Genomic DNA, 24,495 nt, shown 5'->3' with positions numbered 1-24,495 from the left:
AAGTGTTCTTACAACTTTGAGATTCTTTCAAGATCTGATCCACCACTCTCACTTAAGATCTTGGACCTTACAACTCAATTTGAGATAATTCGACAGAGCTGAAAATGGAGTGATCCACAGGAGACCTTCAACAGCCCAATGGGAAATCACAAGATCACGTCAATGATTCTAATCCTTAATGAAGATCAAATTAATGACAAGTATAAAATTGGAGTTTTACTTTTTCAAACATGAACTATAACTTCCTCAAAATATTCTAATTTGACATAATTAGTATAAAGGTTTTATAAAAGTACTACATAGGTTTTTATCAAACATTTCACAAAAACTCAGCCACTGAAGAAACATCATCTATCATCACACAGAATATAAATTTCTAATAATGCTTTAGCAAAAATCCAGGAAGTACACTGAAGTTGCAAACTATATTCTTCTTTCTCCTTTAAAAGACAATTTAGAGTCTGAATGTGTGATGCAAGCACTTTAAATCCAATGTTAGGTTAGCTTACTTGAAGGTCTTACCAACTCCATGGTACTTCCAAAATTGAAAACCAATATCTAAACTATCATTTTTGTAAGTTTTTTTCCCCTAAGTCACTTAGGACCATTTATTTTTAAAAATATAAAATACAAAAGGAAGTGTATAAAACCAATATGAAATCAATGTCCTGAAAACCTTTTCGTTGTTAATGTTCCAGTCCGAGAGACTTTTAAAAGCTGTAATATGATTGTATAACTATAAAACAAAAGCATCATACAAATTAAACGAAAACTCCCAAAACCTAAGAACACGAAAGCACCAGACAACTTTCTCAAAGGATATTTATGCAAATTAAAAAATTTAGTGGATACTGTATTCTGTTAACTCCTTACCAGAGATAATTATGTATCATCTTATGAAAATACTGATAATGGACACACCACTAGACAACAAGCATTAGCACAGCTGGACTAATAGTCTCTTCCAGTACTGTGATTCACAAGTTCTAATCCATACCAAATTATTTTCCTTTCCTCAATAACCATTTCTGAAATGTCAATACATGTAAAAAAAAGATTCATACCCTTTAATGCAGTGGTCTTCTCTTTTTCATCTGGGCCTCCTTGCTGGAGCTGAGCCATCACTACCCAAACTGTCAACAAATTTAAAATACTGACGTAAATACAGATTAATCTTCAAAGGACAATCTGAAAAAGAACAAGATTTGGATGTTAACAAATTTACTTCCTGCTCCTTTAACAGATCTCATCCTTTAATGTTCACACCACACAAAAAAACCCAGAATTTACTCTGAAAGCAAAGTTTGTCTGAGTATTATAAAACCCAGGTTTGGTCAAAGATTCAAGTTAACAAGAATGAACAATAACCTCTCCCTAATCCTAAAGGTACTTCTACCTAATCAATATGTCTTTCTTTGTGATTCTAATGTAGCATTAGTAAAGGATAAGCCTCTAGAGAAGCACAACACTTTTAAGTCCAAAGTAGAAGATGCAAGAAAAACCAAAACAATAATCAAAAGAACTTCACAATCTTTATCATCAATTAACTCCACTTTGTTGTTCTTACTGTACTATACAGTTTTGCTTTAGTAAAACTACATGAAGTGCACAGTTTTAAACCACTGTGATTTCCACAATATGGTATTGGTATTGAAAATCAGGATTGAAATGTATAGAGCTATAGAACAGAACAAACCTCAGTGTATTCGAGATGAGAATTTACATACAAAATCTGATTCTAAATTTCTCCTGTTGCACAAAGGGTAACCCAGACATTCAAATCCACAGTCTCTTTCATCTTGAAATGAACACCAAGGGAGTGAACTACCACATCACAATTACTGCTTTTTCCTTCTCAATAAAAAGACTTCTGAGCATGGAATTCTTTTTCCCTTCATCTTTTTTTTGGTTCTTTGTTTTATCTGTCAGTTTGTTTTATTCTTCTTCCTCATATTCCTTCTCATAGATGAGCTTGCATGAACTCTACCTCTGTAGCAATTTGCCAAAAAAAGAGTAACAGGATTCACCAACTCTGTTACTGGTTCCCTAATACCTGTAAGAAAGAACCCTAAAATGGTTTCTTTAAAGTAACAGCAGTTCATTGTAAGGACAGCAGAAAAACCCATAAATTTGGTATAATAAAGACTATTTTTCTACCATCTTTAAAGAAAAATCTATTACATAAAAACCTTTCTTGTAGATTAAGGAATAATATAGCAATTTAAGAGGGTGATATTTATTAACTAAGGAGAGGGTTTGAGGGGTTCTTTTGGTTTGTTTGTGGGGTTTTTTTACCTTAGGGGCCTAGGAAGTCCAATAATCAATTGATTTTACAAGTTAGAACTACGGTAGACTTTGACATTTCCGTTTGTAGAAGGTTGTTCAGACTAAGCTAATGGGAAATGGCAATACACTACTAAAACCTTTTTAAAACACAGATCTATGAGAAAAGCTCTGTTTAGATTGTGTACTTTGCAAATTATGATATAACTCAATATGATTTAGTTAAAATGTCCATCTTTTGGCTAAGGTTTAAATTATGTTAGCATTTGTAATAAAGGTAATCACAAAAATAACAGCAAAACCACTGAGATTTTATTGTACATTTTCTAACATATAATGTTGTAAATATAAATATTAAAATGACTCAGATGTTGATTCACACACGTGGATGGTATTAAACACTTTTCTCAGATGCTTCCCAACAATCCACTGACAAAAGATTACCAAACACAAAATCTTGTCCATCTTGTTTGTACATTTGTAGCACAAACCCCTGTAACGTTCCAGTAAATCATACAGAAAAGAAACTGATTGCAGTTAAAATTACTAGAAGTGCTAGAAAATGACACACAGGGTTTTCTGATAGCCTGGATTGTAGTTATTCCAGTCATAAAAATTGTGTGGCTCTCCCTTACACAACATTTGAAAATTCCTAATTTGGTGTATGTAACTTAACGCAGTTCACAAAATACATACAAGTGCTCAAAGATTTGATGTTACCCAAGGGAAGAAACATAAAATCTGAACAGAATTACCCTGGAAAATTAGACCCCATCACCTAATCAGATAAATCAACACAGAGACCAGGAATCCTTGGCATTCTTGTCTCCACCATGATACCCTTCTTCTTTTAATAGATGAAGACCCTGCCACTGAGCAGATAACTGAACAGGTTTAGTTGCCAAGCTAGAAGCACCAGAATCAGTAAATATGAATTTAGCTCTGAGAGAGAGAATTTACACTTCTTTTTGACAAAGTAAAAAACTGTTACAGCAGCCACTGGAGGGAAGACTTGGTATCATAATGAGGATGGAATTAGCATACAGTATGCTATGCATAGTTTCTGTGACCAAAGCATTTTTTTTTAATCCCTCACTGATATTTGTTTAAGTGACAAACAGAAGAAATTTGATGAGAGGGTTGGACTTTTATTCTTTGACGGAGAGGTGCCAAATCCTCTAGAGTCTGATGGTACAAAAACTAGTAGTGGGAAAATCATAAAGCTCTCTGAATGGCTGCATATAGCAAATGCAGGAACTGCAGTTTATTCTAGGCATCAATTTCTATCCCCCGTGATATTCAACTGCATATATTGACCATTCTGAGTAATTCCCAAATTCCATCATCAAGTTTCTTGTAATAAATAGTGACTTTAAATGTGTTACTCTGTACAATTACTTAGATAATTCTTTAAAAAACATTTTTCTGTGTCTTTTTTGCATTAGCTACATACAGCAAGCATACTTCTTAAAGCATAAATTACTATTTCACCTGAAGAAATACTTACACTAAATAAGTTCATGTATATTTATTTGTATGTATCTTGCTTACACAAAACATCTGATATATATTCTGTGCCTCTTTAACTCTATCCCCAGGAATATTTAAAATTATTTGACAGCAGAAATATTCTAGTTTCATGGTTTCACATGAGAGAACAAGGCTGCATTTTCATGATACCCTTATTTATGCAACTACAAAAGTGGTGGATTCAAAAATAAGCCCCTCTTCCCACCAACAACTAAACACAATACTTTTGCACGCATAAGGGAATATACACACATATTTCATATTCTTGTCTGTAAATTCTTAGTAGAAGTTTGGACCACAGAACTTTCGATGGCATAACAGGTCTATTTTTCAAATCCAACCAGACACCATATCATACACCGCACATATGGCACACATACACAGTTTTCAACACACTCCAATTATTCTTCATTGTACAAATGCAGACAGAAATGTGACAAAAAATGTAGTATATGATTTTCCTCTAACTTTGCAATACCTGAAATAGGGTCAATATTACAAATGTTCCAAATAAAGGCCATAAAAAACCGTAATGCTAACCCCACCACCAGTGCACCACAAAAAGAAAACACACAAGTATTTTCAAACAGCACAAGTCCTTCAAGCTTATCTGGATGCAATCTGAAGAGGTGTTATTAGAATCCTTCTTTGTATTGCACTACTTTATTAGAACACAGCTGAATTAGAGTCTTGCTCTTTGTAAAATGACAATCCAAGCAAGCTAGGAACAAGTATGGGTTAGATTAGTGCAATATGCCTGATGACTTAGACCCAGGTTTTCTTCAAAGAGATGTCCCTTCTCTGTATTGGTTCAACAGAGCAAAAAACCATAATTTAATCTTAGCAGTATTTTCTAATTAGATTTTATCTTTTCCTCCTTTTAGGGCACTACAGATGGCCCCAGTAACAACTGAGTCAATTAAGGTTTTCCCTCGCTTAAAAGACTGTATTTTCAAGTGCTTATAGGTTTGCCGAACTTCAGCTCTGAAAGCCAATTATTACCAGTCTGCTTTAGACTAAATTGTTTTGAAAAGGTTCAGCTAAAATGTCTGGCTCTTTTATAAAAAGATTCAGAGACAGTATCTTGTGCTCAATTCTGATGTTAATGAGCAGCTATAGCATTTCCATGTTGCAGAGATCAGAAATGCAGGATCAGACAGTCAGCTTAGCAGCGTGTGCCTCTTGCCATTACTCTTAAAGCCCACCCAGATCTGCTAAAGTTAAAATGTTTTTTCTCACACATTTAATATAAACTTACTAAGACTTATCAGAATTTCCAGAAAATTTACCTAATTGCCTAGACCATGCTCAGTACAGCTGCAAAAGGCAGAGGGAAGATGCATAGGAGGGGAGTAATAAAGGCTAGAAGAAGTGGCTGTAACCACTTACAATACATAGAAACTGGACACAATCCTAAAGTTCCCACATCTTATTAGATCTCTGCATTCTATCAAATGGTGGTGCAAGTGATGAAGTACATGACTGCAACTGACGCTCAAGGTTGATTTATTTACACAGCAACTACCTTCCAGTGTTATTTACCCCGTAGGTTCAAATAGCAGAGGAGTTATATGCATTAGCAATATGAACCACCAACTCAGTTATTTACACAAGGCAGAGTCAACACAATTCCACACAATGAAATCGTAATTGTTTCAGTTTAACTTCCTTGAAATGTTCGAAATGACCTTCATAAACATACTCATGTAAACATAAGCAAATAAAAATGTCGAAATAATAGGAAATAAGGCAGCACAACCTCACCACAGCCTCTGTGAAATTTAAAATACGACTATATATCAACCAAACACCAGGTTCAAAGTGGTCATCAAAAAGTCTTCTGCAGCAGCAACAGCTTTGAATATTCCTGCTGTTCTCCTCTAGGATAGAGTTAGTTTTCTTCATAGTAGCTTGTATGGGGCTAGGGTTTGGATTTGTGCTGAAAACAGCATCAATAACACTGTTGAACAGTGTTTACATAGCACCAAGGTTGCTTCTGTTTCACATACTGCCCTGCCAGCCAGCAGGCTGGGGAAGCACAAGAAGGTGGGAAGGAACACATCCAGGACAACTGAACCATATGACATCACACTCAGCAATAAAAACCTGGAGAAGAAGAAATGGGGGACATGCAAATTGGTGGTGTTTGTCTTCCCAAGTTGCCATTACACATGATGAAGCTGTGCTCTCATGGAGATGGCTGAATATCTGCAATTCCTTGTTTTCCTTTGCTCGTGTGCATAGCTTTTGCTTTTCTTATAAGACTATGTTTATCTCAACCCACAAGCTTTCTTACTTTTACCCTCTAGTTCTTTCCCCGATCCCACTGAGTGAGAAGAGTCAGATAAGTGGCTGGGGGAAAGACCTGGACTGCCTACTTTGGCTAATCCACAACAACACATAATACGATACTTTCTTAAATATGCAGAGTATCAGTCACTAGGTGTACAGAGGACCGAAGTTATCTAATGAATCAGGCCATGAACTCTGGCGACACAAAAAGACATCCTACAATGAAGGCAGTAGAATGTTGCCCAGAGAATTCTGTTCAGAGAAGGAATTTGCAGGTGAATATTACCCAACCCCTAAAAATAAAATGTTTTAAGATAACCTCTTTCTGTGTATTTCTCTTTTTCTGGGTATTTAGCTCAACTGATTTCCTGCAATGCTCAGAACTACGGACCACTGGACTCCTGTTTTAAGAACTCTGAAGAAATTCCCTAGCTTTCCCAATCTCAGCACCGAAGATGAATGTACACTGAAGAGTAAGACATTTATTTCAAGATGCCTTCACCTCTAAAAGGTCAAAAAGAATCCTTCATAAACAGAAGACATTAGGGAAAACACAAGGAATTAGTATTTATGGAGAACTAACACCCTGCAATTGAAGACTCAGGAAAAGCCCATGTAACATGTAATAGTGCTATATTCAGTGGACAATTTATTTTCCATTAGTGCATGATGTTATATCTCAGCTAACAAGGACAGAAGGAAATGTTGAAGCAATAAAATCATTCAGAAAACAGTTGTGTGAAATGCTCTTTAATTATAGAATCAGATTTTCCTGTCAGTGTACGTTACAAGGATAAGTCATGAGGACTTGGTACAATATTATTTCTTAACGTAAGTGAAATTTCCCTTAAATTTCATCCAAAAACTTGATTTGGATGAACTGAAGATGGTTGTAATAGACTGTTGGTTTTAATGGGATTTTGACTTGAAAGATGGAGTGGAGAAGACCTACTCTCACTAACCTCATCTCTGTACATATTAAGCAGTTACAGGACAAAGACAGAATTTTTACTCTTTTTATTAACGTCATCTTCTCTTAAGCAAATCCGTGAGTCAGTTGGGAGAGAAAAATGCCTCTAAACACAGAAAAACTCAAAGACTATTAAAAGAATCTTCTCTTAGGAGAGACACCAAAGTAATTTCCAGAGACTCACAAAAGAAGAGAGAGAGAGAGAGAGACACGAAAACTCTAGGGAAATGGTTACTGCTTAGGCTACCATCAAAAGCTGCTAAAAACCCCTCGACATATGCCTATGTGTCTAGTACTTCAAAATCCCTTTATTTCCCCTCTCCCCCTTTGCTTTTGAGTAACTGTGACTTTCAGAAGGACCGTTTGCCATTAATTGAAGACTCCTGGAAAGAACACATATAAATCAGCTGGAAAAGTCGTGAACCCAGCTCTGTAGCCCAGATCCTCACACACAGTGAGGTATTTCTGATTCTACTTCAGACTCCGTGCTGAGTAGGTGCACAAAAAGAGACTAAAGAAAGGTAAGAGGTATGCTTAGGTTTCTGCAACACACCTGTTTCCTCCAACACCTTCCAGAACGTGCACACGCAAATAAGTATCACCATCCCACCTGACTACTCCACATCTAATGCAGATAACTGCAGATGACACAAAAAAATACAAAACAGATGGGTACTATGCAGAACTGAATCACACACAACTGAAAACAGCATCCAGAGCTACTGAAGACATCAGTTCATCATCTAGATACCTTATTTCAGAATCAGACTAAAATACCCCGAATTCCCATAGCATACACACCTCTTCTTTGCAGTCATGTCTGCCTCACGAAACCCCCCTCCCAGCTCTGCCCACAGCTTTTCTTGGTGTAGAACACCTGCCTCCTCAATGTTTGTAATTCTTCATGGCTTTACTAATATAGTATCTCAAGTGGTTTTGCTCTCCCCTCTGCCTGAGAGGCAGAACCTGCTACCTGGCCAGCTGACCTAAGCACTGCTTCATTTCAGCTATCTGGCAAGCAAAGCAAATGGCCCTGTGAAACACATGTAGTCCACATGTGTTTGCTTCTGCATCATCATAAAGCAGTACAATATTATATTATATATATAAACAATGTGAATAATATACACACATTATTCATTTTAGCTCAGTATTTAAATAAACCTGATATTAGAATTCTGACTGCATCACACTAGCATTTTTAATTTTTTTTCCACATAAGTAGATACTTTCCTTTAGAAAACAATAAAAAGAACAAAGACAAAATAGTAACACAAGTAAATTTCATTTTCCTTACTGGTTCTGCTTTAAAAACTGAAAATACAATATTTATATAAAAATATAAGTGCCTGTCAGTAATTGTAATCACACTGCTTCACACAGTTTTGCTACTGCCAAATCTACAACCTTGCTATCTCTGCCCGTAGCCAACACTGCCCAGCAGCTCTAACCATAGCATCACAGAGCAGTCTGGGTTGGAAAAGAGCACTAGAAATTATTGCAAGAAATTATTGTCTCCAATCTCCCCTTGGACCCTATTTCATTAGGTTTTAATAGGGCCTTACGTCAGGTAAGCTACGGTGCTGCCAAGATGAGCCTTCAATATTTTGGTGAGGGAGATTCCACCATGCTTTTGAGGAACTTACTGCAGTGTTTAGTTCCTTTTTCTAATACTGAGATGAAGTTTCTTCTCTCACTGATAATGCATCCTTCTGAACAGAAAACAACCTCTTCACAGCTACCTTCTGGGTATTGGATGTTTAATGAAATTTCTCCAAGCCTTCTCTTCTTTGAGGTGCTGGAGCATGTCCAAAGGAAGGTAATGAAGGTGGTGAAGGGTCTGGAGCACAAGTCTTATTAGGATCAGCTGAGTGTGCAGCCTGAAGAAAAGAAGGCTTGGGGGGGATCTTACTGCCGTCTATAGCAAGGTGGGGTTTGCTCTTTTCTCCCAAATAACATGAGAAAATTACCTCAAGTTGCACAAAAGGAGGTTCAGACTGGATATTAGAAAAATTTCTTTACTGAAAGGGTTGTCAAGCATTGGAACAGGGTGCCCATGGCAGTGTTGGAATCACCATACCTGTAGGTATTTAAAGGATGTGTAGATGTGGCATTTAGGAACATGTATATGAACAGTTTATTGTAATTTAATTTTATTCATAAAACTTTCCATTAGAAACCCCTTATTTTACCCAAATTGTGACAGTCAGCTAGGCCATCTGTTATTGTTGGGATTGAATCACTCTCTAGTACTGACACATCATCAGCAATTTTCTCATTTTCTAGGACTTGCTTATCATTCCAAATATTATTTAAAATGAATAAAAAAAGGACTCCGCTTAAAGTATCTTTTATCATTTTTTGGGTGAGTATTTATAAAGAATCACTCTCAGAAATTATGATTAACTATTAAGGCTAAGGCACAGGAACGAGTGGATTCTTCAAACATCCTTCAGACTGTGATTAGATGCCCTCTAGGAGAGAACTTTGCTGCTAAAAACAACTTACTGACTTGAATATTGTGATAGCTAAGAAAGAGAAATAGCTACAACAGATAGATAAATGAACTGTAATTACAGGAAAAAGGTACACAATCCATTGAATTATTTCACCTTCACGTCACCTTATGATCAGATAGATGTCTAACCATGAAAACTCATGTAAACGATATACATATGTACTAGGGACTGTCTATCTTGAAATTCTTACTTTATGACAACCCCCACAGCAGCTGATCATATTGCTTCCCAAGAGAAAAATTAATACAAGAAAAGAAGGGATACATTATACAGTGTGCTGCATGGGAAAAATATGAACCAGCATCAGCCCCACTCAGTGTAACAGACTCCTGAAACATACCTTATAGGCAATATAAACATTTTCTCACAAAACTGACAATTTTCAACAAAATATGCACTGAATTAACACCATCTCTGAAGTATTATTGTGTATACAAGAATTATTTTTCTTTGTAATTAAATGAATGCTGTACTGAGCATTATATGGTCCCACAAGCAGTATAAACACAGGACAAAATGAATCTGCAAAGAAAAGTACTAAATCAACTACCAAAACCAGTTACAGCAAGCAAAAAAATGTTGCAAGCATCTACACAGTAATGTAGCCAGCCCTCCAATTCTTTACACTTTTAACCTACTCCCAGATAAAAGCAAAAGAAACATTTCAATTACAGCAGCTTAAAGATGTGAAATAATCTGAAGCAGCAAAAACCTTTTGTCCTAAATTCCTTGTGCTGGAGAAGGACAAAAAAGGAACAGAAGAAAAGTCTTAGATAAACCGAAACTTTCACACTGCCCATATTTTGTTACTAAATTCTACTGCACTAATGAAAAGGGTAAAGCAGATGGAAAGTAATTTTACAAAAAAACCAAAAACAAAACAAAAGAAACCCAACAACAACAAAGACACACACACACACAAAACACCACACAAAAAAACCCAACCAAACAGCAACAAAAATCCAAATCTTGTTAGTAAAAGATCAGCAATGCTAGCTAAAATATATACTTCCTTGACGTAATTGAAGTTTAGCAGATTTTGTACAAATTTGGAAGGTGGCACAAAAAATCTGACAAAGATCCAAAAAATAAAATAGTGGGAAAAGGGACAGGAGATAGAATACTGCCCTTGGAGACAACCAAAACTAAATGAACCCAAAACCTTAAACGGCATGAACTCAACATGGAAAGTTATTTGAAATTAGGGCTCGAGTGCTTTAAAACCAAGACAAGTATAGCAGAGAAATACCACTTTTAAAATTCTGGTAAAATATGTCTCAACCAGTCAGGTTGTTTAACTACTGTGGGAATAAGGTACAAACTAAATGGAAAGCAAATATCAAATTAAATTGATACCTGAAACTGCTCAGCCTCAAAATATTCCTTAATCTTGCAAGAATCAGCTGAAGCAAATACTTCCATTTCAATGAATATACCTTTTCTATCACTGTTTCTAAAACGCCACAAAATATAATTAATATTATTTCAAACTAATATAGCTTGGAAATGGAAAAATCCAAAATTTAGAACAAAGCAGGAAATATTTCCCAGACTACATATCTAATGTTGCTCTGAAGTTTAAAATGGGATCTGAAGAAACAAACAGTGAAGATTCTTTCAACTACATCCTGGGCTGCTTTAGGAAAAAGTACTGCCTGCAGATTGAGGGACATGATCCTTCTCTACTCTACACTGCTGAAACACATCTGAAATGCTGCACTAGTTCCAGACTCCCCTGTATGACACAGACACACTGGAGTGACACCAGCAAAGGGCTGCAAAGACATTTAAGGGCTTGAAGCATCTGATACCTAAGTAGAGGCTGAGAGAGCTGGGATTATTCATCATGGAGAAGACTCAGGGTGCAGTGGGAGGAGTCTTATCATTATATTAAATGCCTGAGGGAAGGAAAGACACTGAGCCAGTCTTCCCATTTCTGCCTACTAAGAAGTTAACATACAATGGGCACAAACCTGACATCTGAACATAAGGAGAAACTTCCTTGCTCCAAGGGAGGGTCAAACACTGGAACAGGCCCCAGAGAGGATTCAGTCTCTGTCCTTGGAGATACTCAAAACTTACTGAACATTGCCACAAATGTTCAGGTAATACTGAGCACTGGGTTTGGACTAGACTATTTCCAGAGGTCCCTGCCAATCTCAACCACCCCACCATTCAGTGAAGATAAACCAAAAGTACACAAGAAATGAATATGCAGAAAGTGCATGTGTATATATTTACACGTTAGTTACCTCCCACAATAGCAACGAACAGCTTGTAACATGAGATATGAGAAATCATTATGAGCTGTGTGTGGTTGAGCAAGAATTAAGAGCTCATGGTCTCATGGGTTTCAGGTTTGTGTTCTTAGGAATTCCCTTCTGATTCAATTTGCATGAAACAGCCAAAATTTATCATCATGAAACTGTCAAAACCATCAGGGCCACAGCCACGACAAATTAGTGAAGGCTGACAACACATGATATTACTCATTCTATTGACAACCATTCAAAATTTTAAGCATACTAAAACACCTTAAAGCTGGTTAAAATCACCCTGCAGATGAATAAAAACTTACGTAGTATGTTTCCATACATGATAGCATACACTTAATATGTGGGCCTTCCTTACCCAAAGACAATACTAAAACAATGCTCAATCAACACGTGTCAGAAAATATCCAAATTTAGACTGCACAAACTTATTTCAGCACTTGTGCATCAAACTCTAGTCTCATACAAAAAAAATGTGGAGAAAATAGAGAGGAAACAAGTCGCCTTACTCTCTCCTACTTCTCCAAGGTAGTATCATCTATATCTAAGTTTCTGTCCAGTATGGTCTTGGCTAAATTCTTTAAAAAAAAACCAAAACAAAACCAAAAAACCTATGATGAATACTCCACAACCTCCCTAAAGATAAATTCGCCTTACATGAAAAATTGACCCTTGAACCTTATTTAGTGTTCCAGTGGACATGTCAGAGGACTGTCAGACCTCCTGCCTTTTCCTCAGTTTTCCCCGGCTGGGGCCCAGCTGAAGGCAAGGAAGAGGAAGCCTCCCATATCAAAGTTCATGTTCTCATCTTTGTGCAAGGTGACTCATTAGCGCACAGTCTCCAGCAACTACAGAGAAACCACATCCCTCAGTATTACTGACAATTAAACAACCCTGATTGCCATTGTATGAGTATTTTGGCTGTAAACAGAAATCAAATCCAACATCAAACTACCCTTTCCAGAAGTTTTGCCACAGTACTTTACTTTCCATCACAATACAAAGTTTATGCCCTTTCACTCTGTAACATCTCTTCCCACACCTGGAGACTGTTTATTGGTCTGCTGTAGACTGAGAAAACTACTTTTTCCCTGTCCATATTGGCACATTTTCTTCCAGACTTCTGAACATTCTTCTGTTACTTTGCCCTGGGAAGATTCTCCCATGCGCTCAAACCATTTCTTACATGTAAAGCACAAAATAGATGAAGACCAAAAAAAGTAGAGTGGGATTATTATGTGACAGTTGAAATATGGCCCTTCCAACCATATATCCCAGGAGAATGACTATCCTTATTGCAACTGCACAGTGCTATTGACGCACATTCATGTTATGATTCACCTAAAAATTTCGGATTCTTTTTTCTACAATTATTGTTATTTTGTATTTACGTAGAAAATTATTTAATCTAAGCACAATCCTTTTCATTTTTTCTTCTAAATGGCATTATCCCTTTTACGTTATTTCTTTAGTTTTTCTAACCATTTTAAATTATAAATTTATTCTTCACAGAACATAATTCATTTCCCAGCCTGGTACTCCGTAAAATTAATAAATGTACTTTCTATGGCACTGGTATCATGACCTTAACAAAGCAAAGATGTGGTGAGTTGACCCTGGGCGGATGCCAGGTACCCACCACAACTACTGTATCACTCCCTTCCTGAATGGACAGAGGAGAGAAAATATAACTAAAGACTCAACACTAAAATACAGGGAGAAATCACTCAGCAATTACAGTTGGAGCAAAAGAGACTCAACTTCGGGAGATTAATTTAATATACTGCCAATCAGAGTAAGTCAGAGTAGGATATTTAGAAATAAAACAAAATCTTAAGACACCTTCCCCCCACCCTTCCCTTCTCCCCAGGTTCAACTTCTCTCCCAAATTTCCTGTCTACTCCTCCCAGGGGTCCAGGGGAATGGGGCCTGTGGTTAGTTCAAGACTCACTGTTTCTGCCACTCCTTTCTGCTCTGGGGGAGGACTCCTCACCTTCTTGTCCTAGCATGGGAGGACTCCCATGGGAGACAGTGCTTCACAAACTTCTCAAACACAGGTCCTTCCCACAGGCTGCAGTTCTTCATGAACTGCTCTAGCGTGGCTCCCTTCAATGGGATGCACTCCTTCACGAACAGACCGCTCCACTGTGGCTCCCCCACAGCGTCACAAGTCCTGCCAGCAAACCCGCTCCAGCACGGCCTTCTCTCTCCACAGGTGCTGCCAGAAGCCTCTTTCAGTGCAGGCTTCCCTTAGTATCACAGCGTCCTTTAGGCACTCTCCTGCTCCACTGCGAATCTCCGTGGGTTGTAAGGGTACAGCCTTGGCCAGCAGTAGGTCAACCTTGGAGCTGGTTGGCACTGGCTCTACTGGACATGTAGGAAGCTTCTGGCAGCTTCTCACAGAAGCCACACCTGCAGCGCCTCCACTATAAAAACCTTGACACACAAATCCAATATAGATGATACGGTCACATCTGGGTTTCTTCCACTGCACTTCTGCCTTTGTGAATGCATTGAATGAAGGTGCTCACTTAAGGAACAATTCAGTATTTTGTCTGACCTTCCTCCCTTGAGCTTTAAGTATGACTCCAATGTTTCTCCCAGCCTCAGTTCTCCTCCCCCATACTTTAGGGCCTCTCAATCATCTCTCCTATTTCCTTCACAAGCTTCCAGTTTCACTTGACCTCATTCGACCCTGAGGGCCATTCCATTCCCTCCCCAAGCTGTCCTCATTCATCCCTTCATTTCAAGAGCTTTCACAGAGATGCTGACAACTCAACTCATTGTCCCAAACCTCCTCTTGTCCACACTGCTCCAGTCCTCTGCTTTCATTCATCCTGCCATGATAGAACAATATAATAAAAACATAATAAAATTAAAAATAAAATAATAACAAAGCCCTTGAGCACATTCCTTAGACCACACTCCCTGTTGTCCACTGCCCCTGGTCACTCCAACCACAGTCGTGTGGTAGAACAAGCACAGTCAGCTGTTCTGTGGTGCTGGTAGGCATGTCCAAACAACAAAAAAAGCGCAGCACCTCTTGTACAGGTAGAATCACTTGAGATTCTTACATACTAAAACTGAAGTTGATACCTGACCCAAAGGTAGACTTTATGAACTATCTTGTTTCTTATCCAAAACACAGAGACACCGTATCACCATGTGTACAGGACAATACAGATCTATCCACACCTTTGGAGACCAAAACACCTGAAAAACGTGTTACCAGAACAAGCTGCTTCACAACTTGGCAAATTTTGAAAATATGCAACAGCAATTATTCCACAATTTCTGCAGGCTCCACTCCCACGTCTGACCAGCAAATTTTGGGTGGGAAGTATATCTACCACCATTTGACATAAAGTAAAACTTAAAATTTAGTTATCTCCTGTCCTATACTGCTATAGAATAGCAGATAAATGCACTTAAGAACAAGCAAAGAAAAAATACTATATTATCTACACCATGCTTCTTTTTTAGAAAGCTATACAGCTTTATCTGTGTAGGAATGGTGAACTTCCTTGTATTCCTGTTAGTAGCAATCTCTAAAGATCACGATTCTCTGGAATTTTCTGAACTTTGTTCTTAAAAATATTTTCTCTGGACATCACTGGGTAGGTAAAACCTCAGCTTCTCTAAAGGAATGCACTATTAGCTTTGAAAAATTCAGCGTCTGTCTCAAACAAACTAGGCAATAGTTTTATCTCTCATCACAAGAAAATGCAGGTATAAGTTGATATCCTTAAGGAACTGGACTTCCCATCTCAGCATATTTCTATTCCTCCCCTCCTCCTTCAACTAACAACCTCACATAGGTAACAATTCAAGCTTCTGGTTATTTTGGTGTAGTCCTCTCATAATTATTCCTTAGGGAGTTATCCTAATTTTTATGACTACTTAAACACTCACTAGAAAGAAAGACAAGGAAAATAGGACTAACAGAACAAAGAATGAAGAGAAAAAAATTTTAAAAAAATCTTTAATTACCCAAAGAATTATGTTGGGAAGATAATGAAGAAGAACTTACAGCTCTTCTGCAGGAATGTACATTCAACCTATTTGATATTAGTGAAGTTGGTGGGATGATTCACTTGAATGTAATGCTAGAATTCAAGAGCTATAACCTATTTAGAAATAGCAACAATGGAGAAACAATGGAGAACAAATGGCACTGTGTGCCAAAAATGTCACTGTCTGTTTCTGACTCACTGACAACAGAAAATCATGTCTTAATAAAGAAAGTACAAGTCAAGATACTAGCTGGGGTTTGCTACAGATACAAAATCTCACACAGCAAGGTGGTTAAGCATCTATTGCTTCTTTTTGGAAATAAAGGTTTCATTATCACAGTGGACAAAACACGAAGTGAAATAACCTGGAGCTTTCATGCTGCCATTATCAGAACGTGCTCAAAGTTTCTAAAAATTGAGGACAATTTCTTACACTGAGAAATGTTAAATCCAAGCCAAGGGAAAGCTATATTCGACTTCATCCAGATAGATAACAAGCACCCCACTGTTTCACAGAGAACTAACACAGAACAAATACCATTCCTGTCCCCAGGTCTTAGAATCAAAGCACATATTCCCAAATACATCTTTGCAAAACAACTTTAGCAGTCCCACCCCCTATCCATTCTGTCCCTTTAGCTAACAGAATTGTTTGTCACAATGCATGGCAAACCAGTTCAGAGAATCCTCAGTTAAACCAAAATGGGGACCTAATCTGAGTTAAAACTGCCTTCCTTTCTTTCTTTCTTTCCCCATTCCTTTTGTTTTTGTTTTGTGTGTGTGTTTGTTTTTTGTTAAGAGTATACTTTTAACTTATCAGTTCTCTATTTCATTCATTACCTGGTACAACCAAGGTGACAGAACAGTGACACATCTGCTGCCTGAAAACTTTTCAGCCTGATTTGTCAACATGGCCAAGAAAAAGCAAAGAAGGACTCAGTAAGTGATCACTGTGGTAGGAAATAGTTTATTTTTTCAAATTTCAAATTCTGCTATTCCAAAATACAAACATTTAAAATAAAGTCTCATGAAAGCTCAAAAAAAATTTTGATTTATTGATTAGCATATATCATACATCAAGTTTGCATTTATAGTAGCTTTGTTGATTTTGATGGCTGTGTTTGCTCTGAGATGTTTCTCCTTGGCTTGGAGATTGGCAGCTATGTTAATACATTGCTGTAGCACGGGAGTTATCAACATACAGACACACAACTCTCTTTTCATTCAGATTTTTTTTCACAAGATTAAATCATATGCTTCAGTGAGGAGATACTCTTTGAGTACAACGACCATTATTCAAGACAGATAAAGACTGGGTGTGTGAGCACACCTATTTATCCCTCATTTCACTAAATTTTAATAATGCCTTTATATAATGAGTCTTTCCCTACTGAGACTTCCTGTTAACATATATGTCCTTTGAAAATACTTCCAATTTTCTTTTTGATTGTGGCACCTGCTTTTATTTAAATGTAGTCACTTAATATCTTACTTTTTGAGATGGGATTGTAACAAACATGTTCTGCAAGAGGAATGACATGCCCATTTGTTGGAAAAAAACCTAGATGCTTCCAAGATTGGCTGTATATTGTGCCTAAGACAAGAAGGAAGAATGCAAAGCAAGAACACGATTTAGCATCTTCTTCATTTAAACAAGGAGACTGAGATTTGCATGTATTGTATGCTAATCATGCTGTGCAAAAATATGACAGCCACTCAAATGTGCATTTCAAGGTTTTGTAAAGCCTGGCTTGCAGAAACTTCAAAAGAAACTATAACCACTACATTATTTGTTGGGTTTGGTCTTCAACACAATATTCAAGACAACTTGAAGAGCACCTGGCACTCTGACAACATGATCAACTGGAATTACCTTGTTCGTCTTCTCAGACAAGCAGTTACTACTCCAAAAACCAAGACACAGAAGTAAAAACCAGCTCCAAAGTACAATAAACCATCTAACACTCTTCATGCACCTAAAACAAAACAAGAATGAGGTCCATTACACCTGTTCCCAAGCCAAAATATACTTCAGTTAAGGGGTGACAAGAAACCAGAGAACACATTTTTCCCACGTCCCACCAGGAGCTTTCATCACTTACCCTGCATAAAGGTGATATGGTGAAGAAAGCTCAATTGGCCAGCAGAGTTATGTACATTGCAGCTGAAATGTTCAGAGAATTCAAAATAAGCATCTTAAAATATTTAACTGCAAATATAAAATAGCAACTTTAAGAAGCTTGTAATTCAGACAAATACAGACTAGCTGTCTTGGGAAATCTTTCACAATTTCCAAAACTATCTTCCTATTAAATTTCACATTTCTTATCTACATCTTAGAGATGCCTAAGGGTGCTTAGGAGTAATCAAGAATATTTTCAATACAATCAAAAATATTTTTCAGTATATCCCTCTCAAAAAAAATATTTTAAACTTTGACTTGAAATTGATAGTAAACAGAAAACTTCCTTATTACCAACTGATAATAAACATTAAAAAATGCAAAAACTTGAACAATGGGCCTGACTTTAAATGCACATGCACCATGAAACAAACATTAACATTCATTAACATTAACATACTGGTGCTCAGGTATGAACCTGCTTCCAGTCAGCATGTGCAGTACAACTCACAATGTATAAAGCTAATTCTTCTTTTAACCATCATGTCTCTTTTTAGACATGCAATAAAGAAAATTTTCTTTCGTTTGCCTGCCCGAGTGTCCTCATTCAAGCTGGGTTAGAGTTAGTGTAGTTGGTAAAGTGCTGTGTTTTGGATTCAGAATGAGAACAATGTTGATAACACACTGATGGTTTGGCTGCTGTTAAACAGTGCTCACCCTAAACCCAGAGATTTTCTGTAGCTGACGATCTGCTAGCAAGGAGCTGCACAAAAAGGTGGAAGAGAGTATGGCCAGGAAAGCTGACTCAAACCAGCCTAAGGGACATTCTATACCACAGAACATCATGTCCAGCATATAAACTGGAGGAGCTACCCTGAAGAGGAGCCAATGATATAGAATCAGTCGGGTTGGAAAGGACCTCTGAGATCATCAAGTCCAACCCTTGATCCACTACCACTGTGGTTACTAGATCATGGCACTCAGTGCCACATCCAGTCTCATCTTAAAAACCTCCAGGGACAGAGAATCCATCACTTTCCTGCACAGCCCATTTCAATGCCTGATTACCCTCTCTGTAAAGAATGTCCTCCTAATACCTAACCTACTAAACCTCTCCTGGCAGAGCTTAAGACTATGCCCTCTTGTCTTACTGATAGTTGTCTGGGAGAAGAGATCAAAACCCACCTGGCTACAACCTCCTCTCAGGGAGTTGTAGAGATTGATGAGGTCTCTCCCCTCCTCTCCAGGTTAAACAACCCCAGCTCCCTCAGCCTCTCCTCATAGGACTTGTGCTCAAGTCCCTTCACCAGCCTGGTTGCTCTTCTCTGGACCTGCTCCAGCACCTCAATGTCCTTCCTAAATTGAGGGGCCCAGAACTGGACACAATACTCAAGGAGTGGCTACACCAGTGCTGAGTACAGGGGAAGGATCCCTTCCCTGCTCCTGCTGGCCACACTCTTCCTGATCCAGGCCAGGATGCCATTGACCTTCTTGGCCACCTGGGCACACTGCTGGCTCATGTTCAGCCTCCTGTCAATCCAAACTCCCAGGTCCCTTTCCGCTTGGCTGCTCTCCAGCCACTCTGTGCCCAGCCTGTAGCGCTGCAGGGGTTGTTGTGGCCAAAGTGCAGGAACTGACATTTGGTCTTGTTGAACTTCATCCTGTTGTAATCAGCCCAACTCTCCAGTCTGTCCAGGTCCCTCTACAGAGCCCTCCTGCCTTCCAGCTGATTGATGCTCCCCCCCCAACTTAGTGTCATGTGCAAATTTGCTAATGGTAGACTCAATACCCTCATCCAGATCATCAATATCAAAGATATTAAACAGAACTGGGCCCAGCACTGATCCCTGAGGGACACCACTGGTGACCGGCTGCCAGCTGGATGCAGCACCATTCACCAGCACCCTCTGGGCCCGGCCCTCCAGCCAGTTCTTAACCCAGCACAGAGTGCCCCTGTCCAAGCCATGGGCTTGAGTTTCATTTCTGTCTCTTCATTAAAATTATTATTATCACGAGTATTATTATATTTTGCTTTCTTTCAGTTATCAAATTGTTCTTACCTCAACCCACAAGTTGGACATCTTTTTTTCCGATTCACTCCCCATCCCACTGGGGCAAGGGCAAAGTGGAGGGGAATGAGCAATCAGGTGCATGGTACTTAGCTGCCAACTGGTGTTAAACCATGACACTGAGAATAAACTCTGTTTGCTGACAGAACAGTTTCCTAAATTAACTGCCACAACAAATATTATTCAGCTAATACTATGGTTGCTAAGACAATACTTATTTCACCTAAATATTAAAAATCAATACCTAGAATATTCAAATGTCTATACAGCAGACTTGGCACAGAATTGGTCCCCTTCAATTTCTGCTGGTCAACAGGAACCTGGCAATGTACAGAAGCTACAGTAGCAGAAACACCTAAAATTAGCCTGGTGAACTGTGCAGGGTTTGTCTTTTTCCTTTGGAAACACACTCAATAGAATACAAACTGCAGTACCAGAGAGGTTCCACCAAGCTGGAGGTAGATTCTCTCCAGGACAGTGTAACAGAAATAAAAGCAGTTACATAAAGACTTCACTAAACCACAGAGCAGGACACCACTCTCACCATCAGTATCATTACTAATTAACTCACAGCACAGACTGCTCAGGAAACTGGTAAACAGGCTTCACCACAGTCAGTTCAATACAAGGTGACTCAGATTTGCTGATGTTCATATGATACAACACTTTCAGCCCTTCTCCTAGATTCTCCACTAACCCACTCCAGTCCTAGATCATTTCTTACAGAACCATTTGGGTTTTGAGGGAGCTTAAAGTTCATCTAGTCCAATGCCCCTGCCATGGACAGCAACAACTTCCACTATACCAGTCTGCCCAAAACACCATCCAGCCTGGCCTTCCACTTACAGGGATGGAACACTCATAGCTTCTCTGACCAAACTCCTCTCATGTCTTGGCACCATCACTGTAAAAAAATTTCTTCCTAATATCTAATCTAAAGCTGCCTTCTTTCAGTTTAGAATCATTACTCTCTGTCCTATCAGTACTACTTTTGATGGCACTCATGCCAGCGAGTCTGTAGTTGGAGGGAAGTAACTTGTGGTCCCAGTCTAATTCCTAGAAACAGGCTATAAAACAAAAATCATTACCAAAATTGGTATTAAAAAGTATCTGATGGTGAGCTGAGCAGAAAGGCAAGGATGATACAAAAGTGAACACTCCGTCTTTTCACCTTCCAATAAAACTTAGTCACATTACAAGAACAGTGTAAGGAATGCTGTGAGTAGTTAAACATTAAGTTCTCAAAGTCCTCACTCCAGAGCCTTTCTTTCAAAAGCATTCCTTTCAACGCACATTCTAACTACAGCACATAACACATTGAAAAATGACCATGAAAAATAACAATTTTAAATTCATTAAATTGTACTTCAGGAATTCCACTCAGTGCAAATCTCTGAAACTGATCCACAGGCTAAGCAGATATATGCACAATCGGACTTATATAGAGAAAAAAATCCTTCTAAGGCACCAAAAAATTAATAGGGTAGCATTAAATTTTGTAAGAGGATGTTTTCATGTCCACTGTTAAGCAACTTGTTTCAGTAAGTGAGTGGAAAAAAAATTAAAAAAAAGATATCCATTCATTCTTTGTATGTATGCTTTACTTCAAAGAATTCCAGTAATCTATTGTAAATCTAAAAAACTCCTCAGTCACAACAGCACATTGTTCCCCAAAGGAACAGTGGGTCAAATTCAAAGTACCAGCAACAGAGTTGTATTCAGAACTTTTTCTATAGAGCCTGGAATGGGCAAAGCCTCCAAAGTCAGTGCTGAGTCTTCAGGGGAAAAAAAAAAAAAAAAGGTTGTGAACTTAAAAGGAGGCAGATTAAAAGGTAAATCCCCACTGAGTAATTATAAGGAGAAGCTCTCCCAAACGTTTGCTAACTAGAACATGAAAGGTAATTCAGTGAAGACCATGGTCAAGTCAACTTGCAGATTTAAATATAGCCATAATTGGCTACAATCACTGAGAAGGCCATCTCAAGAAAACAGACAAAATCCAGGCACTGGTGAGAAAACTCCAATAATTAAAGGTATCTCACTAAGGCAGAAAGCACGCTGAGTGTGTGCTGGGCTTCTGAAATGATGATGCCCTTGTCCGCCTCCAGCTGCTCTGTACTGTTGGTCTGCTGGAAGTTTTCATCTTATTCGTACGCCTACCCACATCTGCTAACCTATTTCAGACAAAAAGTCAGGTCATCTTGAACACAATAAATATTACATTTGTCTTAACCCACCATGTTTTGACAGAGGTGGCTGAGGAGTGCCCAGACTGATATCAAGGGTGGCAGGCATATCAGCTCTCCAGCAGACAGGTACGCAGTAAGTACTGGCAGTGGCTTCAGCCACACAAACAGCCATCACTTGGAGGCTCTATCTGGAGCTTCCCATCCGAAGATCAGTACTTTTGCAAGCAAAGAATCTTTTATCTTTTTTTTTTTTTTAAAGAAAGTTTAATATCTGAAACACTCAGAAGACCAAATCTGTTCAATTCCAAACCCAGAGGACCATATAAAGACATGATGTATTTAAACATCAGTAGCATTCTATGACACACCCCAAGCTGCTGAGTATCTCCAATCACTATGATTTTAGTTTTCCCTACATAGAGCTCTTTTATTTGTTCCTACATTTAACCAACATGCTGTCATAAGGCTGCTTTGTCACTGGTAGCAGTACATGCTGCCACTCTCTTTAACCCACAGTCTCAGTTAAGGATTCCAAGAAAATACTAGCAATTACTAAAAGAACACCACTTTTTTGCTGTACTACTGGTATTATGCTTCTTTGAAGGCAAATACTGTCAATACCCCACTATTTACTGTCACCAAATCACTGCACTGTTAAGATCAAAGATATCCAGTTGGCTTTATAATTGCTGTCGATATTATAATACTGCTTTTGCCAATTACGGCATTGTCCTGTGACCTACTCACTCAAGCTTACTGCCCTAGCAAAAACTTCATGCAGAAATAGTGTAAAGTGGAAGATACAATTCGTGAAGACTTGACAAGCTGGCTTGACAAGCTGTTTCTGAGCAGTTTGGGTCATGTAACACCACAGTTAAAAGTTAGCTACCTGGAAGAAAAGTGGTTCACTCTCTCTTAGAAAAAGGCAACAATTCTTTCAAAAGCAAAGTGAACCGGTTTCGAGAAGAAACTACAGAACAGCACATCCTGCTTTAGCACTACAGATTTTGAGTTATCTCATTTTGGTAAAAATGAGATAACTCAAATGTAAAAGTTTGAGTTATCTCATTTTTACCAAAAAACACGTAAAAGTAACAATCTAAAATGGAAAATTATTAGCCTATATCCGGGTAACTCAGAAATGACAAATATTTCATGCAACTTTTTAAGCTGTCAGGACAACTACAACAAACTTAAGTCCAAAAAAGAAGTTTTCAATCCCATCTGATTAGGAGAGCAAGATTTGAAATGAATTACTACTCAAGCCCAGATATATAAAGTCAGGAGTCAAGCAGTGACTTTTTCTGATTTATGACTGTACAGGAAGCTCGCGTTAGGAACCAGAGAAAACTGACAAGTCTTGTTTCACAAAAACAGCCGAAAGCACCAAAAAGTGCAGCAATGACTGTGACTATACAGTCCGAAGAACAAAAGCTTTAGACTCTTTGGAAAACTAGAAATGGTAACTGCTATTCCCTGTTTCTGGTCCATGCGACACCCGTGACACCGGGAAGCAGCTGAGAAGGTGCCAACACGTGGAGCTTCGGCGGGCAGAGTGCGGTGACGGTCGGGGCCGGTCCTGGGCGGTGACACTGCGGGCGTGCTGCCCCTGCACTGACACGGGCACACGGATACTCCTCACTCCCGGCTACTTACTGCTCGCACCCGCTCCCGCGGCGCTCCGGAGCCCGGCCTCAGGCAGCCGCCACCACCTCGCTCCGGCCCGGCCGCCGCTCCGGGCCTGACGCCGAGCACACCGGAGGCCCGCGGGCCCGGCGTCTCCATCCCGGGGCAGGGCTGCGAGGGGCGGCCGGGCGCTGCTGCCCCACCTCCCCCGCCACGGGGCCGCTGGCGGATGGCAGGCCGGGCGGCCGCCCCCTCCCTTCCTCCCTCCCTCCGCCCGTCCCGTCTCGTCCCGTCCCGTGGCCCCGCTCGTACCTGCGGGCCCCGCCCGTCCCTGGCCCGTCCCGGCGGGAGGGGCGCGCGCCCGCTCCGGGCCCAGCGCCGCGCGCGGCGCCGCCCGCCTCCTGCTGGCGCTACTTCCGGGGTCCGCGCGCGGTGACGTCTCGCCGCGGGCGCGGCGTGGGGAACCCCGGAAGCGGAGCGGTCCCTCCTGCCCCGGGCCGGGCCTCGCCCGCCGGGGCGCGCACAGCGCGGCTCTCCCGGCCAGTGTCACTTGGGCAGCTCTTGAATAAAGCCACCAGGCAAGCGCGAGCTCCGGCCCAATGCTGACAC

General features: G+C 39.4%; 1 protein-coding gene across 7 annotated transcripts in view; it reads right to left on the bottom strand.

Moving 5' to 3' along the window:
* Window positions 1–24,293, bottom strand: part of FAM172A (family with sequence similarity 172 member A) — a 262,527-nt gene extending 238,234 nt beyond the window's left edge. For 3 of the 7 annotated variants that reach the window (XR_007630537.1, XM_050329326.1, XM_050329327.1), the window contains exons 1-3: window positions 17,983–18,044; window positions 17,754–17,856; window positions 1,065–1,188 (exon numbers count right to left, since the gene is read on the bottom strand). Coding sequence is in view for 6 of the 7 variants with exons in the window: in XM_050329326.1 (XP_050185283.1) it covers window positions 1,065–1,122 (58 nt within the window). In the remaining variant the exon portion in view is untranslated. Of the gene's footprint in view, window positions 1–1,064; window positions 1,189–17,753; window positions 17,857–17,982; window positions 18,045–23,916; window positions 24,020–24,198 lie in introns of those variants that run through there. The other 4 variants (XM_050329323.1, XM_050329324.1, XM_050329325.1 and 1 more) reach the window with 4 other exon arrangements.
* Between the last annotated feature and the right edge of the window lie 202 nt (window positions 24,294–24,495).

This window comes from Myiozetetes cayanensis, unplaced genomic scaffold (genome assembly GCF_022539395.1).
Source record: "Myiozetetes cayanensis isolate MyiCay16 unplaced genomic scaffold, myiCay2020 scf4, whole genome shotgun sequence".
Lineage (NCBI taxonomy): Eukaryota > Metazoa > Chordata > Aves > Passeriformes > Tyrannidae > Myiozetetes > Myiozetetes cayanensis.
Note: the sequence above shows the minus strand (reverse complement) of the source record. Positions and strands in the feature narration are given on the sequence as shown.